The sequence below is a fragment of the Balaenoptera borealis genome (genome assembly GCF_965194805.1).
Source record: "Balaenoptera borealis genome assembly, chromosome: 15".
NCBI classification, from domain to species: domain Eukaryota; kingdom Metazoa; phylum Chordata; class Mammalia; order Artiodactyla; family Balaenopteridae; genus Balaenoptera; species Balaenoptera borealis.
Window position 1 is genome coordinate 51,803,538 of NC_138871.1, and position 20,210 is coordinate 51,823,747.

General features: G+C 40.2%; 1 protein-coding gene across 4 annotated transcripts in view; it reads left to right on the forward strand.

The window, feature by feature from the left end:
* The window catches only part of LOC309612461 (uncharacterized protein), a 305,855-nt gene that overhangs the window by 18,557 nt on the left and 267,088 nt on the right, over positions 1–20,210 (forward strand). For 2 of the 4 annotated variants that reach the window (XR_014235133.1, XM_082358367.1), the window contains exon 3: positions 14,928–15,021. The exons of the other annotated variants lie outside the window; for them this stretch is intronic. Coding sequence is in view for 1 of the 2 variants with exons in the window: in XM_082358367.1 (XP_082214493.1) it covers positions 14,928–15,021 (94 nt within the window). In the remaining variant the exon portion in view is untranslated. The remainder of the gene's footprint in view (positions 1–14,927; positions 15,022–20,210) is intronic. 4 annotated transcript variants of the gene reach the window in all.

Genomic DNA, 20,210 nt, shown 5'->3' on the forward strand with positions numbered 1-20,210 from the left:
GGCAGAACACTCTTTGACATAAATCTCACAGCAAGATCTTTTTTGATCCAGCTCCTAGAGTAATGGAAATAAAAACAAAAATAAACAAATGGGACCTAATGAAACTTAAAATCTTTTGCAAAGCAAAGTAAACTACAAATAGGACGAAAAGACAACCATCAGAATGGGAGAAAATATTTGCAAATGAATCAACGGACAAAGGATTAATCTCCAAAATATGTAAACAGCTCATGCAGCTCAATATTTAAAAAACAAACAACCCAATCAAAAAATGGGCAGAAGACCTAAATAGACATTTCTCCAAAGAGGACATACAGATGGCCAAGAAGCACATGAAAAGCTGCTCAAAATCACTAATTATTAGAGAAATGCAAATCAAAACTACAATGACGTATCACCTCACACCACTTAGAATGGGCATCGTCAGAACATCTACAAACAACAAATGCTGGAGAGGGTGTGGGGAAAAGGGAACCCTCTTGCACTGTTGGTGGTTATGTAAATTGATACAGCCACTATGGAGGACAGTATGGAGGTTTCCTAAAAAACTAAAAATAGAATTACCATATGACCCAGCAATCCCACTACTGGGCATATACCCTGAGAAAACCATAATTCAAAAAGAGTCATGTACCACAATGTTCATTGCAGCACTATTTACAATAGCCAGGTCATGGAAGCAACCTAAAGGCCCATCGACAGACAAATGGATAAAGAAGATGTGGTACATATATACAATGGAATATTACTCGGCCATAAAAAGGAACGAAATTGGGTCATATGTACAGATGTGGATTGATGTAGAGACTGTCATACAGAGTGAAGTAAGTCAGAAAGAGAAAACCAAATATCGTATATTAATGCATATATTTGGAACCTAGACAATGGTACAGATGAACCGGTTTGCAGAGCAGAAATTGAGACACAGAAGTAGAGAACAAACATATGGACACCAAGGGGGGAAAGTGGTGGAGGGGTGGAGGTGGTGGTGTGATGAATTGTGCGATTGGGATTGACATGTATACACTGATGTGTATAAAATGGATGACTAATAAGAAAAAAAATGAATAAATACATTTTGTGAGGATGGCCAAAAAAAAAAAAAATTATAGACCAGCAAATCAGAAAATATAATGTGGTATTGTAAGTGCAGTGATAGAGCTTTACATAAGGAGTAGTGGGAACTGAGTCCTAACTCAGCCACAGATGATGCCTGAGCAAAATATGACAAAAGAAAAGACTATAGAATAGAAGTGGCAGTGTGGGGGTGGGCAGTGGCACTGCACCTAGCAAAGCCTGGTTGTGTGAGAGGTGACTGTTGAAGTCCGAGAATTGCCAGTTATTTGGAATGCCTAGAGTATAAAAGGTTGATCAACGGGGTTATCTAGTTGCAAGAAACAGAATTCATGCCTGCTGGCTAAAGGGAAGAAGGAACGAATGTAAAAATAAGCAGGGATTACGTGAGACACAACTGTGGGAAGCACAGCCAACTTTACAAGAATTCCCCTTCCCCCCTTCTCTCTCTCATCTTATGGTCTCTAGTCATGGTGTTTCTTCATATGCCTGCTTCATTCTCTCTGCAGATTGGCTTTTCTGCTTGTTTTTTGCTTGCATGTGGCCTATGACCGTCCCAAATAGTGATCCCAGCTATCCTCCACTGGCTCCCACCCAGTTTGCCCAACCTTCCTGCTTAGCAACCCACAGTTATTACTTAACTCAGCCTCAGGGTCGAAATTCTAAATTCCCAGGGGTTGTAATCTGACTGGTATTATTTCAACAAGCATGTAGATCAGGGGTAAGCAAACTACAGCCTGGGGGCAGAGTGGTGTGGGGGGAATCTGGCCTGACTTCCGCTTTTATAAATAAAGTTATAACAGAACACAGCCAAACACATTCATTTACATATTGTCTATGGCTGCTTTGGCATTTACAAAGACAGAGTTGAGTAGTTGCAGCTGAGAACCTATGGACCACAAATCCCAAAACATGTACTATCTAGATCTTTCAAGAAAAAGTTTGCTGACCCCTGCATCAGACAGTTGGATGTGGAGTCATAGGGCTGTGTAGAGGCTTGCAAAGGGCAGGATGGAGGGTCAGCTCTGGTAACAAAGTTCTGAGAGGGAATAACCATGCCCCGCCCCACTGTGGAAAAAGGATAATGTGGAGCAAAGGCAGCCTAGGAAGTATTTTGAGAAAATAACTGTTTGAATGTTCTAACACAGGAAAGAAGATAATCAGTCTAAGTATGCGCTAAATGTTTTACACAAAGGGTGGGAGAGTGCAAGACAGTTACTCCTTAATCTGGAGAAGTTCATTAAGATGCTAAATTTAGGAGAGCATGTCACAGAAACTACCTATAAATAACTCGCTTGTGGCAAATTTCCCTGACCCTCCATAGTTAGCTGTTGCTGAGATGAACTGGCTGAGGCACAATGTTCACTGTACAAACAGATTTTTAAATGTGTGTCCAGAAGGTTAAACATTTACCTTTCAAAAGAGGGAGAGAGAGAAGAGGCACTGAGAGAATGAGACAGATCACTGTGGGGAAGACCTTTCATAAGCAGTCTTTTGGGTTGAGTAGAAAAACTATTAAAGTTTAAGCAATCTTAGAGCTCATTCTAGGCCTTGCTACTCAAAGTGTGAGCTGAGCTCACTCAGCAGCACTGGCATCACCAGGGAGTTTATTAGAAATTCAGACTCTCAGGCCCCACCCCAGACCCACTGATTAAGAATCTGCATTTTTAAAGGTTGCACAGATGATTCATCCACACATTAAAGTATGAGAAGCACTGAATTAGAACAGTAGTTTTCAGACCATTCTAAGTAGAACAGTTGTGGTTTTCTTTTATTTTAGTGAAATCTTATATGGAACTCAACTCTATCAATCAAAGTGGACCTTCGCTGGTTGAAGATGGGTGGATACTGACAGGCAGAGAAGCACTGGAAAAGCCCAGGCATTTCCATCCAATATTCCTCCAGAACACAGTTTGAAAACCACTGATTTAACAGAATGAGTGGAAGTAAAATTAGAATCTTCAGGGCCAGACTCTGTCAAACTCCCAGACCCTCTTCCACTTCCACCTCACTGAGAACGTCTACTACAATGAATCCCTGTTAGTTATAGGATATGTCCTGCCTTGAGAGAGCTGGAACTTTTAAAGACTTGAAAATCACTGATCTAGATCCCTTCTCTCAGCTTAAAGATGGGGAAACTCAGGCTCAGAATGTGACCAATGATAACTCCATTAAAATATGGCCACATTTAAAACTACACTGATTGCTAACAAAAGAGGCTGCTATGGGCTGATGTCTGTGTCCCCCCTAATTCATCTATTTGACCTCTAATGCCCAATGTGATGGTTTTAGGAGGTGAGAAATTTGACACGTGATTAGGTCATGAGAGTAGAACCCTAAGGAATGGGATTAAGTACCCTTATAAAAGACCCCTCAGAGCTCCCTTGCCCTTTCTGCCATGTCAGATTACAGTGAGAAGATGGTAATCTGTGAACCAGGATTCTCACCAGACACCGAACTGTGTGACTTCCCAGACTCCAGAACCGTGAGAAATACATGTTGTTTTGTAAGCCACCCAGTCTATCATATTTTGTTGTTGCAGCTGAAATGAACTAAGACAGAGGCAAATCTGAAGCTTCAGTAATTCTCAGGAACAAGAAAGTGCTAAAATGCCATTTTCCTTTTTATTTAACAGTGAAGTGGAGAGACAGTGTGTGCAGTTTTTAAAAGCCCTAGATTTAGACAGGCTCAGGTTTGAATCCTGGCTCTGCTACTTCCCAACCCATGCAAAATAGTTCAACATTTTCTAAACCTCTTCATGTCTAATATTATTTTTAAATAAACAACTTAAAAGTCAACCTACTTCAATTTTAGAAATTGCCTAAAAGGACTGCACGTGTGAAGCTAGAGAAAACTGTTTTCTTTTCTACTGCTAGAAGAGTAAAACAAATCTATCTGCAGCAACAGGCTATCTAGTAAATAGTTTCTTCAAAATTAAATACTGCAGTTGTGAAAATGGTTCTTGATAAATGAGGCAAATGTTTAAGGAAGGCAGAGAGTATTAAAGAGATTCCAAATTATATTATAGCAAATGCAACTTTTTGATCCACGGCAGTGTTGCATTTGGAGTCAGGTATTTTTAGTAACTATGGTCCATTGCCTCACTCTATCTTTCTGATTGTGCAACTCCCAAACCTTGGAGTCATCCTTGGCGCCTCTGTTTCTCTCATAACTTCAAAATATGTCTAGAATCTGACCCCTTCTCCCTACCTCTACTGCCACCACCTTGATCAAGACCTCAGTCATCTCTCACCGAATGACTTTAATAGCCTCCCAACTCCCTGCATCTACTCTTGCCCCCATGCAGTATTTTCTTACCACAGCAGTCAGAGTGATCCTCTTAAAATCTGTCAGTTCATGTTACTCCTCAGCTCAAAACTATTCACTGGCTTCCCCATTTCACTCAGAATAATGCTGAAGTCCATATAGCCCACAGTCTTTCATAATCTAACCCTACCACTACCACCACCATTGGCCTCCCTGCTCTTTCTTTACAATGCCAGGTACACCCCTGCCCTATGACCATTGCTCTTTGCCTGGAATGTTCTTCTCCCACATATCTGCTCAGCTAAGTCTCCCACCTCCTTTAAGTTTTTGCTTAAATTTTACTTTCTCAGTGAGGCTTGCCTTGACCTCCTAATCTTATACTGAAAATTCCCCCAACCATATCCCAGGAATCCCAGTCCTCTTTCCCTTGTACTTTATTTTACAACACACTAGATAGCTTATTTATTTTATTTTGCTTAAGTCTGCACCCCCCCACCCCCACACGTACCAGAATGTAAGCTTCAGAGGGGCAGCAGCCTCTGTTTTGTTCACTGATGTATTCTAAGCATCTAGAACACTGCTTGGCATATAGTACACACTCAACAAATATTTGTTGAATTAATTTGTTTTGTGGTTACTAGTTTTGTGTGTGTTTGTTGCACTGTCTTATTTGGACAAAGACTAAACTAAATTGACAATAATTTAATAAATCTAATTGCATGAGTTGCAGGTTTCCCGTTTTCTTTTTACTTCCCCTTGTTTTCAATTTCTTCTTCATGCTACGATAAAATCCCCAAATATCTCAATACAACTCTATTTTAAGCTGACATTCATATTTCCTCACCTAAGAACCCATGTTCCTCATGTCATTTAATATATATCTATGCCATTTCCATTTCCTTTCTAGTACTCAGCCATACCCTATCTATGCACAGAACAGACGTGTATGTCCAAAACTTCATTATTTTTAGGGCTGCCTAGTCTTGTGTATTGGCTGAGAGACACTCACCCTGAGGCCAGTAGTCTGGGTTGGGATTATTGCTGTAAAGAATGGAGAGAATAGGAGCAATGGTGCATAGAAGAAGATCTGGGGGTTGGCCCTTCATGTGAAAAGGTTGACTCTCTGTTACCCCTTTCCCCGTGGGACAAGGGAAAGAAGACAAATTGGAATGGGGACATTAATAAAATTGTGTGCTATACGCTGTGGTTTATAAAGCCCTCCCTTGGCACCTTTAGAAAATTTTCAGTAGAATCTACGTTGCTTATAAGTATTTGAAGTGTGGGTTTTCCTTGGAAGGGACTTGAATATGTTCTGATTCCTACTTCAAGGTTGACATGGGGCCAAAATGGAGGCTTCCATGGCAGGGCTACATAAGGAAACTTTTAGGTGTAGGATTAGCAAAACTAATAAAGACCTATTCAAGTAACTAAGAGAAGTGTTAGGAAAAGAACCATAAAAATGGAAAAATTCATACAATTAGAGCCCTCCTTTTGGTTTAGGAGTCTGTCTCCCCAAAGTATCTGTTATAAATGTCTAAATGTTGCCTAGGCAGGGAGATTTTGGTAGGGTCCATCCCATTTTTCATTAACACACTTGTTGAGGTTAATTAGCTTCTTTGATAAAAAGTGAACAGATCCTTGAAAGAAAAGGCAAAAGGAAAGTATTTATAGTTATGATGACCTGCCCTCCTCTTTGCCCTTACCTAGAGTGGCAACTGGGTCATGGGGAAATGATGGAGGTTGCATTCTACCAGCACGCACCTGCAGCATCTTGGGGCAGGCATGACAGTGGCCACCCCTGCTCCAGGCTGGCAGCACCACAGTGCATTTGGTGGGTGTGTTGGCAGGGGCAAGCTCTCAGTACCCCCATCAAGGTACCAAGTGCCTCTTGGAGTGGAGGTTGCAATCCTTTGGGGATTGACCGTCTGCCACGGGTTAAGGTGGTGGGCCATGGGAAGGGAGGTTGACTTCTTGCCCCTGTCCAGGGCACAGTGCATAGGTCCTGCAACTGGCAAGAGGTGAACTTGCTCTTAGAGAAAAACATAGGCAGAACACTCTTTGACATAAATCACAGCAAGATCCTTTTTGACCCACCTCCTAGAGAAATGGAAATAAAAACAAAAATAAACAAATGAGACCTAATAAAACTTAAAATCTTTTGCACAGCAAAGGAAAACATATATAAGACAAAAAGACAACCCTCAGAATGGGAGAAAATATTTGCAAATGAAGCAACTGACAAAGGATTAATCTTCAAAATTTACAAGCAGCTCATGCAGCTCAATATCAAAAAAACAAACAACCCAATCCAAAAATGGGCAGAAAAATAGACATTTCTCCAAAGAAGATATACAGATTGCCAACAAACACATGACAGAATGCTCAGCATCATTAATCATTAGAGAAATGCAAATCAAAACTACAATGAGATATCATCTCACACTGGTCAGAATGGCCATCATCAAAAAATCTACAAACAATCAATGCTGGAGAAGGTGTGGAGAAAAGGGAACCCTCTTGCACTGTTGGTGGGAATGTAAATTGATACAGCCACTATGGAGAACAGTATGGAGGTTCCTTAAAAAACTAAAAATAGAACTACCATACAACCCAGCAACCCCACTACTGGGCATACACCCTGAGAAAACCATAGTTCAAAAAGAGTCATGTACCAAAATGTTCATTGCAGCTCTATTTACAATAGCCAGGACATGGAAGCAACCTAAATGTCCATCGACAGATGAATGGATAAAGAAGATGTGGCACATATATAGAATGGAATATTACTCAGCCATAAAAAGAAATGAAATGGAGGTATTTGTAATGAGGTGGATGGAGTTAGAGTCTGTCATACAGAGTGAAGTAAGTCAGAAAGAGAAAAACAAATACAGTATGCTAACACATATATACGGAATCTAAGGAAAAAAAAAAAAAAAAAAAGGCCATGAAGAACCTAGTGGCAAGACGGGAATAAAGACACAGACCTACTAGAGAATGGACTTGAGGATATGGGGAGGGGGTGGGGTGAGATGTGACAGGGTGAGAGAGTGTCATGGACATATATACACTACCAAATGTAAAATAGATAGCTAGTGGGAAGCAGCCGCATAGCACAGGGAGATCAGCTCGGTGCTTTGTGACCACCTAGAGGGGTGGGATGGGGAGGGTGGGAGGGAGGGAGATGCAAGAGGGAAGAGATATGGGAACATATTGTATATGTATAACTGATTAACTTTGTTATAAAGCAGAAGCTAACACACCATTGTAAGGCAATTATACTTCAATAAAGATGTTTAAAAAAAAAAAAAAAACTACAATGAGATATCACCTCACACCTGTCAGAATGGCCATCATCAAAAAATCTACAAACAATAAATGCTGGAGAGGGTGTGGAGAAAAGGGAACCCTCTTGCACTGTTGGTGGGAATGTAAATTGATACAGCCACTATGGAGAACAGTATGGAGGTTCCTTAAAAAACTAAAAATAGAACTACCATACAACCCAGCAATCCCACTACTGGGCATACACCCTGAGAAAACCATAATTCAAAAAGAGTCATGTGGGGCTTCCCTGGTGGCACAGTGGTTGAGAATCTGCCTGCCAATGCAGGGGACATGGGTTCGAGCCCTGGTCTGGGAGGATCCCACATGCTGCAGAGCGACTAGGCCTGTGAGCCACAATTACTGAGCCTGCGCGTCTTCAGTCTGTGCTCCGCAACAAGAGAGGCCACGACAGTGAGAGGCCCGCGCACCGCGATGAAGAGTGGCCCCGGCTTGCCGCAACTAGAGAAAGCCCTCGCACAGAAACGAAGACCCAACACAGCCAAAAATAAAATAAATAAATAAATAATTAAAAAAAAAAAAAAAAAGTCATGTACCACAATGTTCATTGCAGCACTATTTACAATAGCCAGGACATGGAAGCAACCTAAGTGTCCATCGGCAGATGAATGGATAAAGAAGATGTGGCACATAGATACAATGGGATATTACTCAGCCATAAAGAGAAACAAAATTGAGTTATTTGTAGTGAGGTGGATGGACCTAGAGTCTGTCATACAGAGTGAAGTAAGTCAGAAAGAGAAAAACAAATACCGTATGCTAACACATAAAAAAAAATGGTCATGAAGAACCTAGGGGCAAGACGGGAATAAAGACAAAGACCTACTAGAGAATGGACTTGAAGACTCGGGGAGGGGGAAGGGTAAGCGAGAGAGTGGCATGGACATATATACACTACCAAATGTAAAATAGATAGCTAGTAGGAAGCAGCTGCATAGCACAGGGAGATCAGCTTGGTGCTTTGTGACCACCTAGAGGGGTGGGATAGGGAGGGTGGGAGGGAGGGAGACCCAAGAGGGAAGAGAGATGGGGATATATGTATATGTACATATATCCCGCCACCAGGGAAGCCCCTACAACACATATTATTAATCTTCAGTTACCTTTGATGGGTTTAGCGAAGGGGAATCAGTTTTTTCCATACCCATAAGAATCGCTGTATCGTTAAATTCACTTTATCGTATGATTTAGAATTAATAAGCAGGGAAGAAAGTTTAGTAGTTGTCAGTAATATTTCATTTTAAATTGCAGTAATTTCTTTTATGGTTGTTCTTGATATCCAGCAACCATGATATAAAATGTTGCTTCTGTATAGATATTATATTACATAGCAGAATTTATTTTCAGTTCTGAGGCATACAAGTCTTCTAAGAATAAAATAAGCATTAAAAATAATTGAGGGGACTTCCCTGGTGGAGCAGTGGTTAGGAGTCTGCTTGCCAATGCAGGGGACACAGGTTCTATCCCTGGTCCGGGAGGATCCCACATGATGCGGAGCAACTAAGCCCACGAGCCACAACTACTGAGTCCGTGCACCACAACTACTGAAGCCCGCGCGCTAGAGCCCATGCTCTGCAACAAGAGAAGCCACCACAATAAGAAGCCCACGCACCAGAACGAAGAGTAGCCCCTGCTTGCTGCAACTAGAGAAAGTCCACGTGCAGCAACAGACCCAATGCAGTGGAAAAAAAAAAAAATTGAATCTTTGAAATATGCATTTGCTGTCTCTTCTTTTGTTAGGGAAGTGGTATAGCTTAGTAGAAAGAACCCAGGATTCTGAGATAGAAGAAGAAAATGGACAAGTTATTTAACTTTTCTGGTTCTTAGTTTTATCTTTGTTAAATAAAGACCTTCAAGTAACTAGAAAATTTCTCAGGTTTCTTCCACCCTGGAATCCAGTGAAGTTTGAATAGCATGCTTTAAACACACACATACAAACACACACACACACTTTATTTATTTGAATGAATACTACTACTATTAAACTATTTTTAATAACTATGGGTCTTGGAGCATATTTGCATGAAATGAATAGAAACGTACTGAATTTACTCAAGTAAAAATTCTTTTTTCTTTTTGAGAAGTTGTGTCATGTAGAACAAGAATGTAAAAAATACACATGTATGAATACATACTAGAAATAACTATAAAGTAACCACCACCCAGACTAAGAAATAGAAAACTGCCATACCTTAGAAGTCCCTTGTTTGCACCTCTCTGAACACATCTCTCTCCCTCTCCTGCAGAGGTAACTGTTATACTGCTTTTTTGAGAAAACCATTCTCTTGTTATTCTTTACAGATTTTACCATCTATGTAGGTGTTGTTAAATCATATGTTATTTTTAAAAGAGTTGTATTATAAAAATAACATTTTGCAGTTCCCAAAGAAACCAGGAACAACTAAGCCATAGGAAGGACAGGAATCAATACATTTTGGCACTCTCAGTATCAAGATTTAGAGACCTTTGTTCTAGTGCTCTACCAATTAATGTGCCTCCACTATTAAAGTATTGAGATAGAAAATCTTATTGGCTGAAATGGCTTTTTTCTCCTTAGTCAGATGTCTACCTCTGATCCAATCAACTGTGGCTGGGGAGACGGCAACATAGTAGAAAAAGGGCAGCCACGATAGTCCCACTCATTTATTCAAAGGTTATATACACTGTTCAGGAAATAGCTAGATACAATGAATAATTCAGTCAATGATGATGTCACTTTATTTATTTATTTATTATTTATTTTTTGCCTGTGTTGGGTCTTCATTGCTGTGCGCGGGCTTTCTCTAGTTGCAGCAAGCGGAGGCTACTCTTCGTTGCAGTGCGTGGGCTTCTCATTGCAGTGGCTCCTCTTGTTGCGGAGCACAGGCTCTAGGCGCACAGGCATCAGTAGTCGCAGCATACAGGCTCAGTAGTTGCAGTGCGTGGGCTGTAGGGCGTGTGGGCTTCAGTAGTTGTGGCTCGCGGGCTCTAGAGCGCAGGCTCAGTAGCTGTGGCACACGGGCTTAATTGCTCCGCGGCACGTGGGGTCTTCCTGGACCGGGGATGGAACTTGTGTCCCCTGCATTGGCAGGCAGATTCTTGACCACTGTACCACCAGGGAAGTCCCGATGTCACTTTAAACAAGTCTGAACTACCATTGGCTTTATTTTCTCATCAATAAATACTGTATTTCACATTCTGTTATAAAATATCTTCAGATCTCTAAGAGAAAAAAATGCTAACCTTAATTCCGTTCATTGGGCATAGGAAATAATTTTCCCTTTTATTATTTTATTTAATTATTACTAGATGTTTCTTGGGTGTCTGTGTTGCCCCTTAATGGAGAAATTCATTGAATCTCACCCACTGCTGCTCTGCATTGGGCTTGTGCTCTCTAGCCAGGCCCATATCTTCTTCTTTTCCCAAACCAATTAAGAATATCAAATGCCACTTGTTCAATAACAAATGTGATGGAATTAAATGCATTCTTTTCTTTTTACCACATAATTTTAAACATAAATTGTGTATTAGGGATGCAGATCATTGATTCTACCCATCCTCTATTTCTAAAAGATTCTGACTCTTGCCTCCATCACAATAGAGCCCTTGCTGGCCTGTTTGTACAACGTGATCCCACCCCTCCCCTGGACTTAGGCAAGTAAGCAAAGGGCAGACACTTGGCTGGCCCAAGGAGATGCACCCTATTTTGTAGCTAAACCAATCAAATCCTCCTTTTTGAACATTTGAGAGAGGAGACACAGAAACCTAGGGAGTGGTTAGCTGCATCATTTTCATAGGGAGCTGGAAAAGGTGACTGCCCTGTTCCCACCCTTGCTTTCTCCTTGAATTCTGTAAGATCAGTATTTCTTAAATCACAGATCGAGTATAATAAACACTTGAACTAATTTGAGTAGGTTACTTGAAATAAAACTTGTTCTAAAATAAATAGAAAAAACTTTAAAATACTTTTTCCTTTTAAAAAAACCAAGTTATTTCCTAAAACAGTAGTTCTCAAATTTGAGCGTGCATCAGAATCAGCTGGAGGCTTGTTAAAGCACAGATTGCTGGGTCCCATCCCAGAATTTCTGATTCAATATATCTGGGATGGGGGTGGGGCATTATAATTCACATTTCTAACAAGCTCCCAGATGATGCTGATATTCCTGGTCCAAGGACCACTCCTTGAGAAACAATGCCCTAGAAATAATCATCTAAGATGACCATAGCTAACATGACTTTTTTTTTTAAACCAAAAATTAATATTCTTCAGAAGAGTGCAATAGTTATGAGTTCATACCCTGGATGAAGCCAGATAACCTAGATGCAAATCCTGGCTCTGCCACTTACAAAGTGGGTAAACTTGGGCAAGGTACTTAACCTTTCTCTGCCTCTTCATCTGTAAAGTAGATAGTCTAATAAATAATACCAATAGACAGCCTAGCACTATACAATTCCAGGAATCCCATTCATATAGACTACAACATGAATAGCATCACCTAGAATTGTGCAAAGGGGTCATCCTATTAGGAGTACTTACCTCATGGAGTTGTGATGATTAAGATCATTGTGAGGATTAAAAGAAGTGGAATGCATATGAAGGGTTTAGAACAGTGCCAGCACATGGTAAGGATTCATTAGGTACTAACTATTAGAAAATGGTCCACATCTTGGCTGTGCAAAGAAAATACTGAACACATTGTCATGGTAACTGTATCTTTAGTTAAGAATTAAAGGAGTTCAGGTACCACTGTGCAGGTGTAGTAGATTAAAAAAAATTTTTTTTAAGAGATGTGCTTTGGAGAGCAAGTAAGTGGCAAAAGAAAGTATGACCCTAATTCTTCCAGGACACAAAACTATCCTTTACCCTATACACATATCTAGCATAAAATAAAAGTAAACAAATAGTCACTGCTATCCCTAAGTTATATTTTAATTCCTGAAACATTAATTCTCTGATTATCAAGAGGTAGTTAGTATAGATTGGACCCTAATGGTTTTTAAAATTAAGTCAATTCATTTCTCCAACATGTGTTCTGACTTAAAATATTACTGAAAGGCATAGGTGAAAAATTGCACAATTTTATTTGATAAGATAAGAAACTGCTTTAAGCAATGAAATTTTTAAAAAACCAAAGTTGTATTTGGAACTGTAGGAATAGTACAAGCCAGGTGAACTTGGTGCCATAAGGAAAGTCCTTTTTATTTATTATTTTTATTTTTTAAAATTTTTGGCTGTGCCGTATGGCATGCAGGATCTTAGTTCCCTGACCAGGGATCGAACCTGTGCCCCCTGCAGTGGAAGTGCAAAGTCTTCACCACTAGACCGCCAGGGAAGTCCCTAAGAAAAGTCCTTTGAAACATTCATGTGAATGTTCATGGCAATATTATTCATAAGAGCCAAAACCTAGAAACAATCCAAATGTCCATCAACTGGTGAATGGATAAACAAAATGTGATATATTGGTTATCTATTGCTATGACCAAATCACCCCAAGACGTAGTGGCTAAAAACAACAAATGTTTATTTTCTCACCATTCTTGTGAGAAATCAAAGGGTCAGGAATCTGGATCTTGCTTTGTTGGTAACTCTAGCTTAGTCTCTCCTAAGGTTGCAGTCAAGGTGCTGGCCAGGCCTGCAGTCTCATCTGAAGACTCAACTGCAGAGGAGGGGTATCTGCTTCCATGCTCACTCATGTGGTGTTATCAGGCTGCAGATTCTTATTGGCTATTGGCCAGAAACATCAGTTCCTTGCTATGTGGACCTCTCTATAGGGCTGCTCACAACATGGCAGCTCAGAATGAGGGATTCAAGAAAGAGAGAGAGAATGAGAGCCCCCAAGATGGAAACCATAGTCTTTTTATTTTAAATTCTAACCTAATTAGATTTTAACCTAATCTCAGGAGTGACAGCCCACTACATTCTGTTCATTAGGAGTGAGTCACTAGGTCCAGCCCATACTCAATGGGAAAGAATTACACAGGGGCATGAAAACCAGGAGGCAGAGATCATTGAGGGCCATCTTAGAAGCTGCAACCAATGTGGTACATCCATATAATGGTACTATTCAGTAATAAAAAGGAACAAACTACAGGGATATGCTACAAATGGATGAACCTCAAAAACTTTAGGCTAAGTATAAGAAGTCAGGCATAAAAGACCACGTTCTGTATGTTTCTATTATTTGACATTCTGAAAACACAAAATTATAGAAACAGAAAGTAGGTTAGTGGTTACTTAAGGCTGTGGGGGTGGGGAAAAGGGAATTTTTGGTGGGTGATGGACATGTTATAAAAATGGATTGTAGTGATGGCTACACAACTCTATATATTTACTAAAAATCATTAAATAAATACTTACAAAAAAGATGGCATGGGATACAAAACAACTAGCCTGTACATTTTCAAAAATGTCAATATCATGAAAGGCAGAAGGTATTATGTCAGATTAAAAGAAACTAAAAAGGCATGAAAACCAACTGTAATACATGATCCTGGATTGGATCCTGAATGTGGCAGTGGAGGGCATGGGAGAGATGCCATAAGGACATAAGGAAAATTGGAGAAATTACATATGGCCTGTAGATTAGATAAGAGTACAGTATCAATATTAAACGTTCCAAATAATTGTCCTGTGATTATGTAGGAGAATGCCCTTGTTCTTAATAAATATATGCTCTTTAGGGTGAAGTTGCATGTTTTCTGCAACTACCTCTCAACTGGTTCAGGAAAAAAAATTGTATGTATAAAGAGAATGTGGAAGAGTGAGAGCAGGGGCTTCCCTGGTGGTGCAGTGGTTAAGAATCTGCCTGCCAATGCAGGGGACACGGGTTAGATCCCTGGTCCGGGGAGATCCCACATGCCGCGGAGCAACTAAACCCGTGCACCACAACGACTGAACCTGCACTCTGAAGCCCACGAGCCACAACTACTGAAGCCCGCGCGCCAAGATCCCGTGCTCCACAACAAGAGAAGCCACCGCGATGAGAAGCCCGCGCACCACAACAAAGAGTAGCCCCCACTTGCCGCAATTAGAGAAAGCCCGTGGCAGCAATGAACACCCAACGCAGCCAAAAATAAATAAATAAATAAATAAAAAATGAAAGCAAATGTAATTAATTGTTAACAATTGGTGAATCTGGTGAAGGGCACATGAGAATTCTTTGTACTGTTCTTGCAACTCTTTTGTAAATTTAAAATTATTTAAAAATAAAAAGTTTAAAAAAATAAAACAAATCTTTGAAAGAAATTCTCCCTCTGTCCCTTAGCTTCCAGCCAGGATCAAATACAATTACCAGTACAAACAGAAAAACCAACAGAAGAAAAAAGAAAACAAATTATTTTTGATCTATTACTTATCAGGTACTATTTTTCTTTGTTTTATTTAATTCTTTTAACACACTTGGAGCAGTAGTTCTTGACCTCATCTGTACATTACAATCACCTAGGGAGTTTTAAAACTCCCTATACCCTGGCAAAAACCACAGGGATGAAGTTAAAAGCTCTGGGGATCGGACCCTGTCATCAGTATTTTTAAAGTTCTCCAGGTGATTCCATTGTGCAGCCAAGGTTCAGACCACTGCCTTGGACATAAAGCTTTATCATCTCCCTCTTAGAATCGTAAAAGTTGAGGCCCAGGGAGATTTTGTAACTTGCCCAGCTTGCAAAAGTGGAAGAGAGGGTAGATGAACATGGGTACACAGAAAAGAAGTGGCATCCATGTGACCCCATTTTCAGGCTCTTACCACCTCACCTTCTGGCCCTCTTGGGTCTTCACCTGGCTTTCCCGAGCGTGGTCTTCAGACAAGGAGCTGAGTTGGATGCTGCAAAATACAATCAGACTTGCTGTGGATTTTAAGGAAATCTGGTTTGTGAAATCTGGTGATGGGAGTAGGTTCAATCCAGAAAGTCTTCTTTGATAAGTGGTCAAGAAAGAGAAGTTTACATCTCTAGACATTCCTTCTCATGATAACATATCTCCTTTCAAAACAGACAAAACAGACCTTTTTATTTTAATTGTTAAATAAGAAATTTCAAAAAGACTTCACTCCAAATTTAGAATAGTTACATATGCTGCCTTTAAGCCATACTTCTCAATAACCTGTAAATCACTAGAAAGAATTATGTCTCATTTTAATTTAGTCCCATCTATTAGTTTTTCATATCGCTGAACAGATAATATTCATGTAATAAACCTTAATTGTTGCTTCTCCTAGGTTTCCCAAACATTTAGAAAATAAGCCTTTTCAAGTGCTATTTAAGCTGAAGAGGAGGAAATTTGACCCACAGTTTATCACTTAGCTCATTAGCATACTAATATGACTACAATTTGCATTTGACTAGGGGGTTGTTTTTTCACTCTTGTAATCTTGTTGGCAGAATATCACAGTTTTTGGTTGACTTTTAAAGCAAATTGTCTATCTACACTAGGGAAATAAGGTGGTGTTAATACAAGAAGCTTGGAAGTGAATTAATTGCTCTGAAACAATTCCATGTTGGTTTAGCCTCTTAGGTGGTGTTATTTGCACGGCTCTCGCTAATGCTAATGATCAATTCACATTGGCATTTAAACAAAATCTACCCTAAGACATTTCTCACACTTCCTAATGAATGATTCTTTTTTTCTTAGTCTCAAGTTATCTAGTGCTGCGGTGATCTAGGATAGCTCTTTTACTTTGATAAGTAAAAGTGTGGCTGAGACTTTCCAATAGCTTTTTCAGGTAACTAATTCAGAAGGAACTAGCTCTTTTCTAGCTGCTTACCCTTCAAAGAATTTACTTTGTGGATACACATAGGAAGGAAATTAACTGCACTGTGTTGAGGCAATCTTACTGGTATTGAGATTTTTTTTTTAAATAAATTTATTTATTATTTATTTATTTACTTTTGGCTGCGTTGGGTCTTCATTGCTGCACGTGGGCTTTCTCTAGTTGAGGTGAGCGGGGGCTACTCTTCACTGTGGTGCGTGGGCTTCTCATTGCAGTGGCTTCTCTTGTTGCGAAACATGAGCTCTAGGAGTGCGGGCTTCAGTAGTTGCAGCATGTGGGCTCGGTAGTTGTGGCTCACGGGCTCTAGAGCGGAGGCTCAGTTGTTGTGGTGCACGGGCTTAGTTGCTCCATGGCCTGTGGGATCTTTCCAGACCAGGGCTCAAACCCGTGTCCCCCGCATTGGCAGGTGGATTCTTAACCACTGCGCCACCAGGGAAGTCCCTCGAGATTTTTATTATTAAAAAAAGTAATTAAATATTCTAAGTAATAACATGTTATTCTAAAATAGTCTAAAAATATTTTAGAAGGCCTGTAGTAAAAAGCACATTAACTGTAGAGAGAGGCAGGATATCTCTGGTGTAATGATGCCATTGCTTTTTGTATGTGCTAAAGACTGAATGTTTGTGTCCCCTGAAAATTCATACACTGAAACCTAATCTCCAGTATGATGGTATTTTGGAGGTGGGGACTCAGGGAGGTAATTAGGTCATGAGGGTGAAGCCCTCATTAATGGGATTAGTGCCCTTATAAAAGAGACCTCCAGAGGACTGCCTACCCTCTTTAGCCATGTGAGGACACAGCAATAATAATATGGTGGTCTATGAGACAGGAAGTGGGCTCTTACCAGACACTGAATCTGCTAGCACCTAGATTTTGGAACTCCCAGCCTTCAGAACCATGAGAAATAAATTTCTGTTGTTCAAGCTACCCAGTCTATGATATTCTGTTATAGCTGCTTGAATGGACTAAGACAGTATGTGTACAAGAAAACCAGTGTAAGGAGATAGATATAGATATAGATATAGATATATAGATGTAGGTATAGATATATATAGGTGTATTTATTGGACAATTGTATATATTTATTGGAAATTATATATATTATATATATAATACATATGTATAAAATATACACGGAGAGAAACATTTCTTTCCTTTTAGGAGACAAGCAAATATTCATTAGGTCCCTTAGCCCAGCTGGTAAGATTGTCTTGGTTAGATGAAAGGGTGTCCATTTCAGTGCCCCACTATATACCTGGGTAACAGGTTTGCATCAGATTTCTCTCTTCTGGGACAGAGTGCCTAATACACTCCTTTACAGTGGACAAGGGACTTAAAATATCTGTCAGTTAGGAGTCTAAAATAATTAATTAGTAGTGATAGAATTTCTGGAATGCAGACAAGAGGGAGGAAGGAGAATAAGAAGAATGACACTAAGAGTTACCAAGCACCTACTATATGCAAGACACTATGGTAAACACACTTAACCTATGTTGTCCTATTTCATCCTCTCAGCAACTGTGAGACAGAGGTACCAACTTCCCCACCTGAAAAATGGTGGAGGTTTAGTAACTTGCTGAACACAATAAAGTGATAGAGTGGAGATTCACTTGTACAAAGAATTTGAAGAGTTCTATCCATTTCAGAGTCTGCTTTCTTTTCACTACATCATGCTGCTGTCAGAATGAAAGAAGGTTCAGGGACTCTCCTGGCAGTCCAGCAGTTAAGACTCTTCACTTCCACCACAGGGGGCACAGGTTCGACTGGCTGGTAGGGGAACTAAGATCCCACATGCTGTGTGACGCGACCAAAAAAAGTAAAAACAAAACAAAAACAAAAAAAACAAGGAAGTTTCAGTAAATTCTGATAAAAAAACAAATCTAAAAATTTGATACCCTGTGGAGGGAAACACAACAAGTTTTGGGAGTAGATATGGCAAAAAAGGCATATTGCTCAGGACATAGGAGGAGAAGACTAGAAGATAGCTAGAAATAGAGAACAGAAGGAGAGTGAAGACTTTTCAAGCACCCAGGACTAAGAATCGAATGTGCTTGGGTAAGTGACCAGGCTAAAAACTCTCAGTATAGATTTCTTCTAAGTTGAACAAAGATGAACTGTGAACCTGTATATGCTTACCTCTATGCAGCTATGGTTTTCAAAGAATAGTTTATCACTTGTAGTGGATTCAAGAAGATTAGCCTGTATTTGTTGCTGTCATTGAGAATTTAGTAAGAGGAGGAATGTAAGAAAAATGAGGGCATTTCTCTAAGATATACACAGGGGAATGAAATTATTGGAGCCATAGGTGTGTGGATCTGCATCTTAACTGGATATTACCAAAGTTGGGGAGGATAGCTGTTCCTAGAAAGTCACTCCAAGAATATAATCTGACCTCTCTAGGGGAGGAAAAGTGTTATTCAACCCAAGTTCATATGGTGAGGCCAAACCAACCAAAACATCGAAGTTTGGAGCAGAGAAAGGTTTATTGCAAGGGGAACACACTGCTTGTGCTCAAAAAGCCCAAACTCCGTGATGGTCTTTGGGGGAGAGTTTTTATAGGTGAAATTTGCAGGGAGGGCTACAGGGTGTATGACCTTCCTCTGATTGGTTGGTGGTAAGTTAACAGGGTGGTGTTCCAGGAATCTCAATCATCAGCCTTCTGATTCCAACCAGTCTGGATTCCCTGTGCTTATGCTCAGCCTGAAGTTACCATCCTCCACCTGCGGGCCTTAGTTCCTATAGGAACTCAGAGATAAATATCAGATTGCTATACACATCCCTCTAGGAGGAACCAGAACCCTGCCCCATAGCTGCACTATTGTCTCTTGACTGCCTTTCTTTTGTTTCTGCATTCCCTCACTTTCCTAATTAGTAACCATTTGAATCTGCCCTTTGGAACTCAGGGAAGGTCTAGGAGGCTGGAAGCCTTTTTCCCACAAACAAGAAATGTTGGACATGGAAAGTCTTTTGTACCAGGGAGGGCCCCACAGGATCCTGCTTGGTTTCAAAAGGAAACTGACTTCAGTCTAACAACAATTCACCAATCTCTTCAAGAACCCATTATGAATGTGGCACTGGATTCTGGAAGGTGCCGATAAATCTTCAGAATGGCTCCTGCCTTTGAGGAGCTGATTATATGATGTGGAGCTAGAGCATAGACCTCTGAAACACTAAATACCCATCATACCCATCTGAAACACTAAATACCCATCATAGATGCTGAGTATATGTGAGGGTCTGCCTCGGGAAGTCAGGAGTTGGAGAGGGGTGTTGATAAGGAAGGCCTCCTGAGAGACTGGAGCAGGGCCTTGAAGGCCAGGGAGGTGAGAGAAATTGGGTCAGGGCAAAGAAGAGAAGGAAAGAGAGCCAGGTGGGAATATCCAGGCTTGGATCTTCTGAGTCCTGATACATACATATGACATCCACACCCATATATATACAAAATGTGCATGAGTGTGAGTATGACTATATTTCTTTACACTTTAAGAGTACATTACAGTTATATTAGTGGTAGGTATAAGTTAATACAACCACTCTGAAGAGCCATTTGGTAATATCCAGATAATTTGCAGCCTTTGTTCCAACAATTTTATTCCTAGGTATATATCCCAGAGAAATTCCCCCTTATGTGCTCAAGGGGATATGAATAGAATGGTCATTGCATGTTTTTAACAACAAGATATTAGAGCCAACTTACACGTCAGTTTATAGGAAAATGAGTAAAAAAAATGCAGCATATTCATCCACTGGAATATCTGTGATACAACAGTTAAAATCAGTGAA